This window comes from Maylandia zebra, linkage group LG15 (assembly GCF_041146795.1).
Source record: "Maylandia zebra isolate NMK-2024a linkage group LG15, Mzebra_GT3a, whole genome shotgun sequence".
In the NCBI taxonomy this organism is placed as follows: Eukaryota; Metazoa; Chordata; class Actinopteri; order Cichliformes; family Cichlidae; genus Maylandia; species Maylandia zebra.
Window position 1 is genome coordinate 26021598 of NC_135181.1, and position 15434 is coordinate 26037031.

Sequence of the window (15434 nt, forward strand, 5' to 3'; positions counted from 1 at the left end):
AAGACCACAACTTCCTGCAAGTAGGAAGATGATTGCTTTGATTTTTTTCATATTAGTAGCAACACTCTACTCATTTTCAATCCTGTGCTGATCAGACAGGTCTCCTGGTGGGACTGATGATGTCACTCTCAGCTCATTTATAGATGCAGGCAGATAGTAATGAAAATGATTCTGCATCGATGAGTCCAACTCGTCCTCAACACGTCTTCCTACAGGACTGGATTGTCGGAAGCGCTGCAGCTGGTTAGGTTCTGGTGATACTTTCATTTTTCCATTTTGCAGGTAAAAAAACGATGTCACTGTGTAGAGGACCTGTGATGTCTGCTGATTTGTCATGGTTAACTATTATTGTAGGCAGATTTCATAGAATTACCAATACTGACTCCATCTTGTTGCTACAGTGACACACCAAGACGACAAAAACTGAGTGGTTGGAGATCTTTAGCGGCTACAAGACTACGAGTTCGTCCGTGCTCAGGTAAAATGATTCAGGGCCTGTAGCAGTCAGCAGCCACTTTCTCAACTGTGACTGCAGCACTAAGGAAAGTAGCTTCCTGTGATGAAGCAGACACATTCAAGTTTGAGACGTCTGGGTTAAAGCCGTGCCCAACACAATTTAATTTGACATAGAGCATCTGTGGTAAAGCAGATCGTGTTGCAAAGCCACAACTGCTGAGAAGGGTTCGTCCTGAAGACTGAACCAGTGTTTGATTCTGGTCAGTCTCTCCTTTCTGAGAAATCCTCCTGAGGACTCGCTGAGGCTGTTATGGATGGGTTTCCTGTGTCATGTGGCCACACATGGTTTCACTTTGCTTCACAACGATGTTTTCTGCAGAGTCCAAAGGAACCAGCCGGGGACGGTCAGAGGTGAGGCGTCCCAGCTTATCGTCAAAACTTCAGCATGTCTACCTATACTAATCTCTGAGTTATGTCCAGCTTAACCTGTCACAGTTAAATGTTCATGTCTCCACAACCTTTTCTCTGGAAATTAGAAGTGAAAACTTTTAGAGCCACAGAGTTGGCGCAGGGAGGATGCCTTGGTGGACAAATGGGAGAATACATCTTTAAGCCAGGGGTGAGGAACTCAAGGGCTGGTGTCCTTGATCCAACACAGCTGATTTAAATGGCTAAATTACCTCCTCAACGGTTGTCTCCATTCAGGGGTAGCATGCTTCGATGGCCGCATTTGTAGGCATTTACATCACAGCGATGCGACGAAGGCTGTCCAAATTTGAGGAGGCAACAAATGCATCTTTCATTTCCCCAGATTTGAAAGATGGGTCAGGTGTATCCTTTGTGGCCAGCCATATCCCAGGATTCATTGCGGGTCATACAGGAGAATTTTTCTCATAACAATTGCTGTCGAAGCGGGAGTTAATGCGGGAGAGGAATGCACTTTTCAATGTAAGTATAAGAAAGTCTGGTGGTACAAAAGTTACATTTTAGTAGCAGTTGTGTTGTTAGGCTTTGGCATTTGCTTATGGTTATTGTGTAATTAAAATAATCTTCGTAAAAATTGCGCGTAAACTAGCTTGTATGGTGGGTCCTGCAGTTTTTCATGTATTGCCACTTACATACAGCTAATTTTTATTTATTTTATTTATTTTATTTTTTCAAATTAACCTTTTGGTGATGAGTTTTAGGGAACAAAGACCAAATGGCTCAGTTTATTAAAATGAGAGGAGAAAATCATCACCTCTTCACTGGGGTGAAGAATTTGGCCACTGTGGCATTGGAGGTACATGAATAAATCAATTTACACATCATATTCATACGAGTACAGTTTTATTAACCCTCATGCTGTACAGAACCTGTGATGTCCAGATTTCACAGCTCTTGTGTTCTGCTGTGAAAACTTTTGGATTTACAGATTAACATAGTTGCCATGGTTTTTTCTCTTCTCTTATTTTTTGAGTGTGATCAGGGCAGTTCTGGAGAAGCTGGACCTGCAGGGGAAAGTCACCCCTTTGCAGGCCAGAAAGAAATGGGAAAGCTTAAAGAAAAATACAAAGTATGTATGCGTGTTATCAAGAAGATAATTCTTAAGAACGCACATTAATAAATGTGCAATTACTAAGAGTCGTTGTGTTGTTTTTATTTGTCTACTGTCTTTTTTGATTTCCTCTGCCTTTAGGATTGCAAGTATCCAGGCGCAGGAGAGGGAGTCAGTGGGAAGCTCACTGTTGGTACTTGGCACTGGAGTGTCCTCATGAATGTGATAGGTGATAGGACAAAGGCTTTCCATTAGGCCTCCTGTCCTAATTTCAGCAGTGGGTGACCAAAACGAAAGTGATGAGGAAGTGAGTCAGCCACCCACAACAAGGAGAAAGAGGAAAAGACACAGGGATGATGAGCTGCTAGACCTCATCAGAAAGGACATGAGGCAGCAAAGAGAGGCTGAGGAGAGGAGAGCGCAAGAGAGCAGGGAAAGGATGGACAGACTGTTTTCAATTCTTGAAAGATTCGTTCCAAAATGAGTTATGCATGAAGAAATGTATTTATTTGAATATATTCGTTATGTTGTTATATGTGTTGCATTAGTTTAACTTTTGTGTTATCAATAATTTGATTAAAACAAACAGTAATTGTCACTGAACTCATTTTATTTGCAGGTATTTTTAACATGTATGAACATAACATGAAATTTCAAATGGATATGTATTTAATGAGAATAAAGTAAATAACAATAAAACAAGAACATTTATAATACATCAACAAAAATCAGGCCTGGGATCCTCCCAGTTAAAAAAAAACAAACAAACAAAAAAAAACGTCCAGGACTGGGACACTCAGGTTAATCCTGCGGTACAAGGGTCTGGTAGGTAAAGGAAAGGGTGGAGAACAATTTCATTCAGGTGTGTTGACCCAGGGTGATATCTAAAACCTGCAGGACACTGACCCTTGAGGCCTGGAGTTCCCCACCCCTGCTTTAAGCAGACGCTGTTTTGATTTCTGTTTCAAACGGTCTGATTTACCCACAGCTGCTCCAGAACCTGAATCACCGGCTTCTTTATAACAGGAAGAGTTCCTCTATGTCAACATAAACCTGCCTTAGCCGCTTCCTCTAAGATTTATTAGAGAGGCCTCCTGTATGTTAGATCACTAAAGCTGGAGGACCGATTGTTTTACTTTACTTACTCCACGAATAAAGATTGTCACTGGAAGAGAAGAGTGAGTTTTGTTTTAGACGGGGAGACAGGGTGAGAGATGAAAGTACGCTTTAATCATCAGACATAAATGCACTTCTCTATCAAACTAATCATCATTCTGATAAAACACTGAGTCACTGAGTTTTTTCTTTAATGGTAAAAATTGAAGGTGAAGTTCCTCAAACCTGAAAAGTCTTAAATGCCGAGATCGTTATTGTTTCAGCATGTTGTTGATTATTATGAAGATTCGGAAAGAATCAGACCTGTGATCAGTGCATCCTCCTCATTCCTTGTTCATATGTCTTCATCTGCTTTTTTAAATCTCTCTGTATTGAAGCATTGCTGCTTCTATATTTGGAAGACAAACAGACTGAAGCCTGAAAGACTCGTTTTTAACTTTTCATGCCGATTCCAGTCACTGTACTTCTTGTTCTGTCCTCTGTCATAAAAGTGCTTTTATTCTTCTGGTGGATCTGCCAGGAACAAACTGTTTCCTTTTTATTAATATTATATAAGCCTGCTCCTTTTTCACTGTTTTTTCTCTCTGTCTCTTTGCTCTCAGAAAACTTTCTTACTTCATTAAACGGCAGCATGAGTTTGTGAGCCCGAAGCTGATGTTTTCATAAGAGGGCTCCACTTTGAAAGCTGTGAGTCGCTGTTGTAGATATTTGTCGACGTGAGACCTCCAGGACTGAAACGTAAAGCCAGTAGGGCCAGATGGGTGTGCTGCAGTTCCTCTAATGTCCACCTGAGGCGCCCTCCAGACTCCCAGCTTCATGGCAGAAATATCTGAGAACATTTTTTTTTTTAAACTCACCTGTTTTGATCCTGTTAAAGCTTTAAATTTGGGCCTGACAGGTGTTTGTGCCTTTTACACCTTCAGCTTCCGCCGACCTTTGGAACAAAGTCTAGTACCAACACAGGTAAAGTGTACGCTTGTGCAGCAGGAACTACAGCATGAAAACGTTTTACCAGAGCTAAAGACCACTGAGACTCAAACTGTGTGAAAAATCTGTGGTATGAACTCGAGTTCGGAGCACGTTTAAGAGAACATTTTAGAAAGAGTGGGCAGAGCAGATGGAGTTCTTTGACTCATGTGGGTCCAGTTTGGTTCAGTGAGGATGCAGCTGGGAGCAGGACAGGGCGGTTACCTGCTGCTGCGTCAAGCGTCATCATGTCTGTGCACCGACTCCATCAGACGCGTTTCCTGGCCCTCGGGGATCTCCTCCCTCAGGAGTTTTTCCAGCAGAATGCAAATCCGTGCAGCTCCCGAACTTCTTATCAGGCAGGAAGTTCGTCTTGATTGACATTTAGAGGCAAATGAGATGCAGCGTGCAGCTCTTTGTTTCCACTCATCTGCACGCGCTCCTTGTCCTCCCTTGACCAAGAACATTCTGACCACTGAAGGGCGAGTAATCACAATGCATGCTGGTAATGAGCAGCATTTATCTGCAAGTCATTAACGAATAAGTGAAAATGCAGAAATGAACGCTGTGTCGTCTGCTTGCTCAGTTCGCCCTCTGTGATCTCATATGGACCCAAGAGCAAAAAAAAAAAACTATGCGCCTGGCTGTTTGGAGCACAAACTCTAACCTCATCACCGAAACATTGGTTTAAAATGAGCGGTCAGCTCTGAAATTGATGCGTGGCTGGAAATGACATCAAGCAGAATTAAAATACTTTAAAAGTTGTCAGGAACAAAGAAATAGATGGAACTGAGCTAGCCAACACTGAGGGAACATCTACACACACACAGCCCTGAAGCTCACAGGCAGGATGAGGCTCCTGTTACCATGGCACTGATGATCAGCTGAGTCTCAGGGGTCAGAGGTCACCTGTTTGTGTAACAGACAGATTTCTTATTTTTATTTTCTCATGTTGTTGTCATGTGTGAACCACCTGTGGATGACGCGCGCGCGCAGTGTGTTTTTCACAATAAAAGCCTGATGGTCTCCTCTGTACTTTATTTTCCAGGATCTGCTCCAGCAGGTGAGACCTGCGGGTGGGGCCGTGCTCAGTGTGACAGCTGATTGTTCTGTTTGTTCTGTCAGACAGCTTTTATTTTGATGGTTTGGGCGGAAGATTAATCGTATAAATTCCAGCCTGAGCTGAAGTAAAAGCCCGTGCTTGTGTTTTTCCTCAGCTGAAACGTCTTCGCGCTCCTTCGCCGGGCAGTCCGGGTCAGGAAAGCGAGTCACCCTCGCTCTCCCCGCCTCTCTCTCTGCATCGCCCTCCCTCTCACTCTCTAAACTTTGGAGACTTTTGCGCGTCCTGGGCGCATTCTGGATTTGCTGATTTGGAGTCTGAAAACTTTCAGCGCGAGAAAAAACTGGAAAGCAGAGAAAGAAAAAGGGAAAGAGGAAAAAAGGGAGAAAAGAAAGAGGAGGAAAGAAGACCTTCCCTCGGACACCGGACAGGGAGAATGATCCTGCGGGGGGACCAGCTGCCGCTCCAGTGAAACATGTAAGTCACAAAGTGTGAGGCTGTTTCAGCTGCAGACTCGTGTAGGATGGGTTTGCTGTCTGGTGTTTGCTCTGAAAGCTTCTCAGAGACTCACTTTGAGTGTTTCTGTGTTTTTGCCTCCCGTTTGTGGGACATCCACAGAGTGGATCCACAGCAGCCTCCGTGGAGAGGCTCCTGGTTAGCTGAGTCTTCAGCTCTGATTGACGCGCCGTTAATGAGGAAAATCATGTGTGCTTTTCTTTGAGCTGAGTTCTCCTGTGGAAAATGAGCAGATCTGTTTCCATGATGCTGCTGACTGCAGATGTGTGCACATGTTTATGGTGATAGAGACGGAGTGCGCGCGGGAGCGGGTCAGTGTGTGTAGAAAGCGCACAGACTCCTCTGGGTTCTTTTCTTTTGTCTTTTGTCTGAAACCCTGAGTTCAGACTACACAGGCCTAATATATCAGAGCTCTTCAGGTCTAGCACGTAACTTGAGTCCTGTGAGGAACAAGACGTGATGTTTGAAACATGTAAAAACTCTGCGAGCACAGCTGGGACAGTCCCGGGTTTAAACCTTGGCTTAAACAGTTAAAACACCTCGATTATACTTCAACTAGGTCAATTCTTAGATCGATCATTATAAACTGGACTAAGATCTTATTTAGGAATCAGAAAATCTCGGACTGTGAACAGAGTCCCATGGAAAAGTGTAGAAACGTGACTGGAACCAAAACGGAAACTTTGTTTTTCTTTAATAAAACTGCTTTTAAATTACCACAGTTTATAAAAGATTAGTCTGTGAAGAGTTTTCGATTACTTTGTGGATTTTTTTGTGTTATGTAGAGTGAAATAAGCACCCGTGCTTCATATGTGCAGGTGTGCGTGTGAGTCTGACAGCGCACACGTTATGAAAGCAAAACGCACCAAAAGACCCTGGAGGCACCGTGTAGAAAGTTTCTGTTTGCCGGCTCAGTCAGTGAAGTAGTTTGTTTTTCAGATGATGCTGTCTGTCCATGCAGCTTATCCCAGCTCCCAGTCCACCTGGACAGGTCACCAGTCTGTGGCAGGGCTAACGCAGAGAGACCCGAGGGGCATTTACAGTCAGTGGGTATCCCAACCCCACAGAAAGGCCCCGGGCTGGATTTGAACCCAGAGAGGCGAGCATGGTGACCGCTGCATCAGCATGCTGTTGGTGTGGGTCATGTTTGTGTGTCACAGCATGACAGGAGCTGTGGAGGCTTTGTGCCTTAGTAACGTGTTTCATTGTGAAGATGGGACGGCGGTGACTCCAGAACCAATCAGTGATGTTCGAGGAAATGAAAGATGCATCCTCACAGGTCCTCAGAGCCTCCGCAGTCCCCTGCAGGGAGAGGATTCCTCTTTATCGAGTTCTGACTTTATCAAAGAGCGTCTTGTTTAGGGTCTTGTTTACTGCCAGGTGTTACGCAACCTGCGAAGGCGATACGGCCAAAAACACACCAAGGGTCCCAGAAGGTGAAGCGCCGAACAGGCCGCCTTTAAACGGAGGCGCGAGATGACGTCAAATGACATTCTGCTGACGGGAAGTGTGTGTCTGTGTGTGAGGTGAAGTTACCAATCCTCCAGGTGTACCGAGGAGCCCTGATACATGTACATATTAAAATGAAAGTTATGTTCAAACAGAATGAAATCCAGACGGCGGCGATAAGCGAGAACGAGCTCGCGGTCAGGCGTAGCAGAGAGGAATGTGCTTTAATTAAGCTAAAGGGGAAGATCTGATCTCTCCACCTGCACCGTGAGTCTGAGCCTGGTGACATTTGGTAGGATAAGAAAGAGGCGCTCGCCTCGTTTCCCCTTTTCGTCGTGAAACGGGCGCACAAACTTTTACAAACTAAGCATTGTGATTTATATAATAAAAGTGAAAATGAGTGAGTGGAACAGTAAAGTCACAGGGAAGGTGTTTAACGAGGTCCCAGGTGAGACTGGGAGGCTTGTTTTCCGACAGACTTCTTTGTGCAGGAAGAGGTGTCGCCCCCTGCTGGTCATGAGAAAGAATACAGGTTTAAGTCGCTTCCTTTTTTAAACCCTAGAAACTGCTATATGCACACATGCATTAAAAAACAGGAAAAAATAAATCCCTGTGATGAGTACTTGTGTCAGTGGACCGAGTCAAAGACGGATTCGGCACTGAAGGCTAATTTCATTTAAAATGTTATGCTGGTGCCTAATAAATCATAATGAGCTGTTTACACCGGGTTATGAAGATGAGCTCATCATGTGTGAAATTCATTTGGACATCTTAAAACTCTTCCACTTCCAAAAACATGTTTTTATGCCTTCCAGTAATTAACAACAGTCATAATGTCAAAAAAGGGCTCCATGCTGTGAATGAGCAGCGTAGGTTTTTTTTAGCTGTCCACACTAAGTGCTGTGATTGTGCTTAAAATACAACAGCAGAATCAGTCACCAGCATGGAGCCCCCTGAGGATCAGCACCGAGCTGACAGATCTTTGGAACATTTAGTGTGCTTTAGGCCCTATTTTTGGTTTTGCAGCACATTTCCATTGCATCTGTACGTGTTTGCATAAAGCAGAGAGACATCACTGCAGTGCAGCTGATCAAACAGCGCAGCTTCCAGGAGCGAGCAGAGACCAAAGCGGAGCTAAAAGCAAAGGGAATATCAGACACGCCATGTTGTTGTCTGTTTACTAAAAATCTCATGATGATTTTGAATATCAGTGACCTCAAGGTCAGAGGTCAAGTTTTCTGAATATCCTATGAATGCCATTATTAAAGAGTGAAGCATATTGGTTGAATATGATGGAAACTACACAAAGAAAATGAAGCAGTAAATTCTGAGAGTTAAGAGCTACCCATTTTTGTTGTAAATAAAATAAATAAATAAATATGTCATCGCTGGATTAAAAACTGCTAAACATGTCACCCTGGTCACCCCGTGGTTCCTTCACAGGTATCGTCCACCTGTTGTTGTCACACTTGTGTTGCACAGCCTGAATTGTGTGTCCTCTGGTCCGTGCTGCTGTTGGTGCGTTTAGCTTCGCCTCTGCCGTCTTCACAGCAGACAAAGAGCGTCTGTGTCAGAAATAACGGCTCCACATTGGAGGGCATTGTTTCCGGTCAGCGCGTTGCATCTGCGCTTGCGGGCAGCGCTGATGTTTTCGGCAGCTCTTCCTTTTCACAGTCATCTCTGCTGTGGTCATTTCCCTTTTGCTTCAGGCTAAAATTTCAGCCAATTGGAGTTCAAAATATGCAAAGCGTCATCACTCAGAGGCGTCATGCTCTTGTTCTGCTGGAGGACTGCGTTTAAGTGCGTCTCAGTGTGCGTCGTCCTCTCCATGCAGGCTGGTCAGACGGACACAACAATGGGCCATAAATCAAGCGTCAGGCAGCTCTAGCTGATCTTCTGTACACATGTTTGAGGAGGGCAGTTAGAGCAGTTTCTCACAATAAATTAGATTTACAACCGTGTGCGTGACAAGAACTTGGCTGCAGTGTTGAAAGGACAGGTTCCTGTGTGGGCTTCAGACCTCCACCAAGTTTGAAGAATTGTTAATATTGGGATACTGCAGCGAGACGAGTGCTGCTATGGAGATTTAATCCTGAATGACTTTGTTCTCCACCCCCAAAGCCGACAGAATAGAAAACAAGTGCGCCTGTTTAACAGACTGATTACACATGCACGACACAGAAATCTGAGCGCCACGCCAACGCAGAAGAATAAAGAGCACAAATATCTTAGATTAACATCTCTAGAATATAATACACTCATCTACAGAGTCAAACAGTTTGTCCCTGTTTACCTTCTCTTACTTCATAAGAGAATCCATACTTCTTTCTCTGACTTACAGAAAGGTCTTCACACAGATCCAGACTTTGTCTTACATGATGTCTGAAAGGTGTTTGGGTCTCAGAGGAGTGTTTTTAAGGACTGCATACCCCACAACAGCACCCCTGCAGCCCTAAACTGGATAAGAGGTTAATTAAAAGGATGAAGGCTTGCCCACTGGCATGCTTATGTGGCAGTTAGAGATGGATAATTTCATGCTAGTGACGTTTTTGCACACCTGAGTCACATTCAAGCCTTTTCTATCCTGTTTTCAGGATTTTAATCAGAATCAATAATGTCGTCAGTATCGATGACATCCCCATCACTCTCCATCCGGAGGCGCAATTCTATTTTCAACTCACGTGTCCATAATACAGAGTAACTCTCTGCTCAGCTTTAAAAACTGTAAAACACATAGAGGCGGGGCTTCAGCCGTAAGCTTTCAGCAGTGTAGTTTCCTGCTGTTGATCTACGCTGATGATGGTGAAGTATTTTTTCTCAGAGTTCGGTGTTTTCTGTCTTAGCTACTATAACATAAAACTGAACTGCAACCCTACTGAATTAGGTCTGTTAAAGTTGTTGCAGGATGCAGCTTCTGGTGATGGTGTGTAATGCAGTAGTTGACGCAGCAGCAGTGGGGAGACTGGTCTCTTACACATATTTACATTTAAACATCAGCCCTTTCCGGCATGTAACCGAGCAGATTTTGGAAGCTGAGCCTCTCTCTAGGCTTCAGCGACAGCAGGTAAAAGACACAGTTTATTTTGTGTTTTTAGTGACTGCACTGATTTAGTGATGACATAAAGGCAAATTCTTCAGTAATGCATCTGTGGTAGGGTCCAATCAGGAAGCAGTTGACACCGTTGGTTTGTTAATTAGACCAGAAAGAGAAGTTAAACAGCAACAAGATAAGAAATACAAAGAATGAGGTGACGCTGACAGAAAATGTTCAGCGTGATGTCGGAAAGTTTTCTTTGATTCTTGTGTGTCAAACATGAGCAGTTTGAGTAAAATGTAGTTGGTTGTAATTAATAGAAATCAATTTTAATGAAAAACATCTGTCAGGCTTGTTTTCTCACTCATGTCCAGGTTATTAACCTTCAATGTAAATGAACTTGAGGGTGAGTCACAAAGGTGTTCCTGCTTGTGCAGAGGGGTTGGGCAGAGAAGGTTTGTGTTGCCGAGTCATGTCAGAGCTCCTTTTCCTGCAGTGAAAGGTGATTTTCTCAGTTGTTCTGCAGTGAAACCCTCAGAATAACCTCTGGGCCACAGAATGCCTGGCTTGAAACAGGGGTTTGCAGGCTGCCATCCAGCGCTGCAGACACATGAATCGCCGCCTTTATGTGGTCATGTCTACCGCCTTGCTCGCTGACCTCGCTCTTCTTGTCATTCACTCCCATTTCCACAGCGGAGATGGAGCTGGGAGGAGGAGGACCGAGAAAACAAGACGCATGACTTGACAAAGAGGCGAGTTTTCTTTAATGTCAGGAGCTGCATGAATTTGCAGCACTGGACACAACAAAGCTGAACAATGAAATTAAAATCGAGCTCTGTTCTCTCTGCTCTAAATATTTATGATGCAGGAACTGTTCCCAGTAGTAGGACGGCCAAGTTTGCATCAAATGATGAAAAAAATTCTAATTAAAAGTTCCCAGAGACCGAAATGTTTCTGCTCGTCTTTTTGCTTTCTCTACCTTGTACAATTTTCATTTCTTCCTAGTGTGTTGAATAATTCACTGGTTTGATCTGCGGAGACAGAGGAAGTGTGCAGCTGCCATGTAAAGTTGTTCAAACACACCGCTGAGGCCATCTGCTGCCTCGCACATAGAGACGTGACTTTGTTTCAGCATGAGGACTTAGCAGTTTAAGCTCAGACAGGGTGACGACGAGAAAACTTTGCTGCGTTAAACCGTTGAATATTCACTGAATGTGTAGCTTCGGCAAAGTCCACAGCTCAGGTCCACATTATTCTGGACCTTTGGAAACATCAACGGCCAAATTTGTCGTGAGAAAAAATTTGTCTTTGGTTGTGCACAGACAGACGAGGAAACTTTGAAGTAGCTGGGATCAACCATGTGATCGAGGCTTTTCACAGCGTACTCTTTCTGGATTCGCACAGGAATGGATATCAATACCAAAGTCCTAATCAGTTCAGTCACAGAGTGAATGAAGTGCCGTGCAGGCTTCATATATTTCTGATCATCAAGCTGTTCTAGAGACCATGCTAGGTTTGCTAGCCACATGTTGGTCTTCGCCAAAATGACCACACAGTACAAAGTGTGTGTGCCATTATCATTAAATATGCTAACCTTCTTCACTTCTACCTCCTGGATCGGTGCAGATGTGGCAGTACTGCCTGAGTGAAGTTCAGGAGGATGCTGGCTACATGTGCCGTCATGGCAAGCATATATAGGAGTGCGGTGGGTGTATCTTGGGCGGCTTTGGCCTCTTCAAGGAATTCACCAATCACTGGCAGATACATGCAGTATCAATAGAAACACAAGGACTCGCTCCCACACAGCTCTGGTCTTAACATCATGGAGTTGGTAGGAAAACACAAGGACCTGGGGGCCATACCTTTCTTAAGTGTTTTTGATAAATATGAGCCACAAAAAGATCCCAGCCGTTAAGTGTCCAATGGGTTAATGAACAGCTGAGAGAACAACCTGAAGGCTGTTGTGGAGATGCCGTGGTTTCTTCTGAAACTTAAAGACATTCGGAATTTTTAAGCTGTGAACAACTTTTCTCGGTCTTCGGGTCATTTTTGCTGTGATTCATAGTTTAGTATTACGTGATCTTATAACTCAGTAACCATGAAAGAGGAGCCGAGTTTATGCTCTTGCTCAGTTTTTAGCACAGCTGTCACTTCTCTGCATTTTACAGTCTCCTGACAACAGAGACAACAAAATACAATCAAATCAACTCAGCCAGAGTCATGAGGAACCGTCCGAGACACCGAAAACAACCTTTAGATTCACTTCACTGCGTTAAGCACATAGTGCACAGATGATGTCACTTCCTTCCTTGAAACCGCTGTAATTTCATGTTTTCTGTCATCTGCCACTTGGCCCTCTGTCTGCTGAGCCCAGGTGCATTAAAAGTTATTCAAGTTATTCAAAAAAACAGCAGTAGGATATTTTGGTAGATCGTAAACAAAAATAAACAAATAAATACATATTAATATACATATTAATAATGAGAGTAGTTAATTATCAGCCTTCTTAATAATTAATAATAATTGATTAAGTGAGGAATTATCCAGAGAAACTTCATTAGCAGTGATTCAAGCAAACCTGGAGTTGGATATGTGGAAGGAGCAGATTATAAGATCCTGCTTTTAATAAGCAGACTGTCTGTGTGATGCTGCGGGTATTTATTACTATTTATAATTTATACACAGGCGACAAACAAAACCTCCACAAACCCACTGTGTGTGTCTGTGGAAAGGACTTTGGTAGAAAACCTTTGTGACTGTGGTTTCAGCATCCTGCACTGCTGTGTGTGTATACATGTGTGTGTGTGTACGTGTGTGTGTGTTACCAACAGCGATTATGGGGATCAAAATCCTGGTTTGAAGGCATTTTTGAGACTCAAAATGTGGTTTCAGTGGCAGGGTTACAGTTTGGTTAGGGTTAGGCATTCATTTTTCATGGTTAGGATTAGGGTAAGGGGCTAGGGAAAGCGTTATGTCAATTAGATACCCCCGCCCGATGTGTGTGTGTGTGTGTGTGTGTGTGAGTACTGTAAACATTCGTTTCAACTGCAGGAAGAGACTAAATCAGGAAGAGACGAGCTGGGTCTCCACATTGCTGTTCCTCCCAGAGGCCTTTGAGATTTGGATCACTGGATGGTTAACCCTGATAAACTATAGATGACAGCCTCGCTCGACCTTTTGGTTTCATCTGTGCTGAGATAAAAGTGTCCCGACCTCACAGCCGTCAGGAAAATAAGAGGTGTCAGATGGCTGACAGTGGATGTGTGTGTTTGTGTGTGTGTGATAGATTGGCAGGATCCAGCTGATGGGTGAATAAAACATGAAACAAAGGTGTGCTGACGCTGTGCCTGGAACATCTTCCTGAATGTGGCTGACTAGTTTGGATCCCTGTGTGGGACTGAAATACTCCCAAACGGACACATTCAGATGTGTTTTTGGACTTTTTTTTAATTTGGAGACTTTCCACAGTTTTTCATTAAGTTGCAAATCAAGTGACTCTTTGATTATATTAAATTTGATTTTGAATAATGTTATGCTGCAAAGAATGCCACAGAGAGCAAGCCTAGAGTATGGGTACCTGACTGAAGATATGTAATATAAACAGTTTAACCCACTGATGTCGGCTTTATTTAAACATTTCCTTGAAGGATAGAAGTCAGTCCTGTTGGGATAACTACCTTCAGTCTTCTCATGAACTCTCACTCCTCTATAACACCTCCGACCCGTTGGGGCGTGGACGTCAGCTGATGCTTTTGTTCTGTGTGTTGTCGATGGGGTCTCCATAGGTCGGGCTTGTTCCTGTGCCCTCTGTGACCCTTAATAGGTCCTGAGCCATTGTTGCGGAAAACTTAATGAATGAACTGAGATAAGATTTGAATTTGCTTTAAAGCTGCTTCACTTTGCTGAAGTGAAACTCTTTGATACAACAAGTCCTCTCATTAGCTTCTCTCTGCATTGGAGCAGTTTGATTGGTTCCCCGGGGGTGTGATTGTCTGACACGCAAACACATGTGATCTGCAGTCACTCGTTTATTCACAGGTCTCTCGTCAGTTTCAGGGCTGCAGGACACATTTGAATGTGACTGGTGAGAAGCATTTGAAGCTCCTTTTTTGTCATGAAATTATCCATAGTTATGTTGAATTAGGAATTACTGAGACACAGTAAATCTGCATCAGGTCAAGTTGCACTCCACCCACTCTAGAGCGAAGTGGAAGGCTCTTTGTTCCCGCTGATGCTTTTCTGTTGCTCGGACTGAAAAATGACAGCAAATAAGTTGAAAATGGTTCAGAGAGCAAATGAATCATAAAATGTGGAGTTTTCATCCAAGAAAAACAGGATTCATGTTCAGAATATGAAAAAGTCGGAATGCACTATGCTGAAAATTTCCTTCTTCGTCTGCTTTTCCAGGGAGACCTTTAGAGGTGAAGGCGGAGGAGGAAGAGGAGGAAGGTGGAGACTTCGTCACGTTGTCCCGGTGGTTCTGCTGTGGATGACCCTGCACAGACACGGTAGGACTCGATGGTTTTAACTCTGCCTGAATGGGAAAATCCAGGACAAATAGATCTTACTTTTATTTATTCACTGAAGCAGGAAAGCCGTGCTGCCCTCACAGCTGTCACACTGACAGGAAAAAAAAATCACACATATTCTAATAAATAAACCTTCAACCCCTAAACCGCGAGCAGGAATAAAACCGTAATCATCTGAATACTGAAGACACTCCAACTGCAGTGTGTGTTCAGGCAGTAGTTGGAGTTGCTGGGTTACTTCCTGATGACATGTTTTTAGTGATGTTTGCTGTGTTATTGGGCAGCGTGGATATTTTGAAGAGTTCACCACTGCAGCCACAGCAGCACCCACATGGAGAACATGACAAATACGTTCACTCGCACTTTAAAACACAAGGAAAACGCCTGCAGGTCACCTCTGCAGGAGAGGCTCAGGAACAGGCATCAGTGTTCTCAGTTACAGAGCGATGCCGTCTGATGACAAAACACGAAACCATCATGAAAATTGAATTTATTTGTTTGTGTATGTGAATGCAAACATCACCTCTTTGAGTTACGGTCAGCTCGACTTTGGAGCTAACATACGAGGAAGTGTAAAAATCATCGGGTCCATCTGAGAGTTGAGCTGCAGTCCTTGGTGCGAGGGGCAAAACGACCCAGAAGGCTGTATTTTTCTTTTTACTATTTGAAAGTAGAAAACCTCACAGCGTGAACACAGATACAATATATAAAACTTCATGCTTGTGTCAACCTGGGAAAAGAAAGAAAAAGGTAGGGGGAAGGATTAGATCC

General features: G+C 43.7%; 1 protein-coding gene across 7 annotated transcripts in view; it reads left to right on the forward strand.

Moving 5' to 3' along the window:
* The first annotated feature begins 5297 nt into the window (after window positions 1–5297).
* Window positions 5298–15434, forward strand: part of adgrg6 (adhesion G protein-coupled receptor G6) — a 107838-nt gene continuing 97701 nt past the window's right edge. For 5 of the 7 annotated variants that reach the window (XM_076874203.1, XM_076874205.1, XM_076874204.1 and 2 more), the window contains exons 1-2: window positions 5299–5612; window positions 14542–14642. In XM_076874203.1, the coding sequence (XP_076730318.1) occupies window positions 5611–5612; window positions 14542–14642 (103 nt within the window). In that variant the 5' untranslated portion in view covers window positions 5299–5610. Of the gene's footprint in view, window positions 5613–14541; window positions 14643–15434 lie in introns of all 7 variants that reach the window. The other 2 variants (XM_076874202.1, XM_004561092.3) reach the window with 2 other exon arrangements.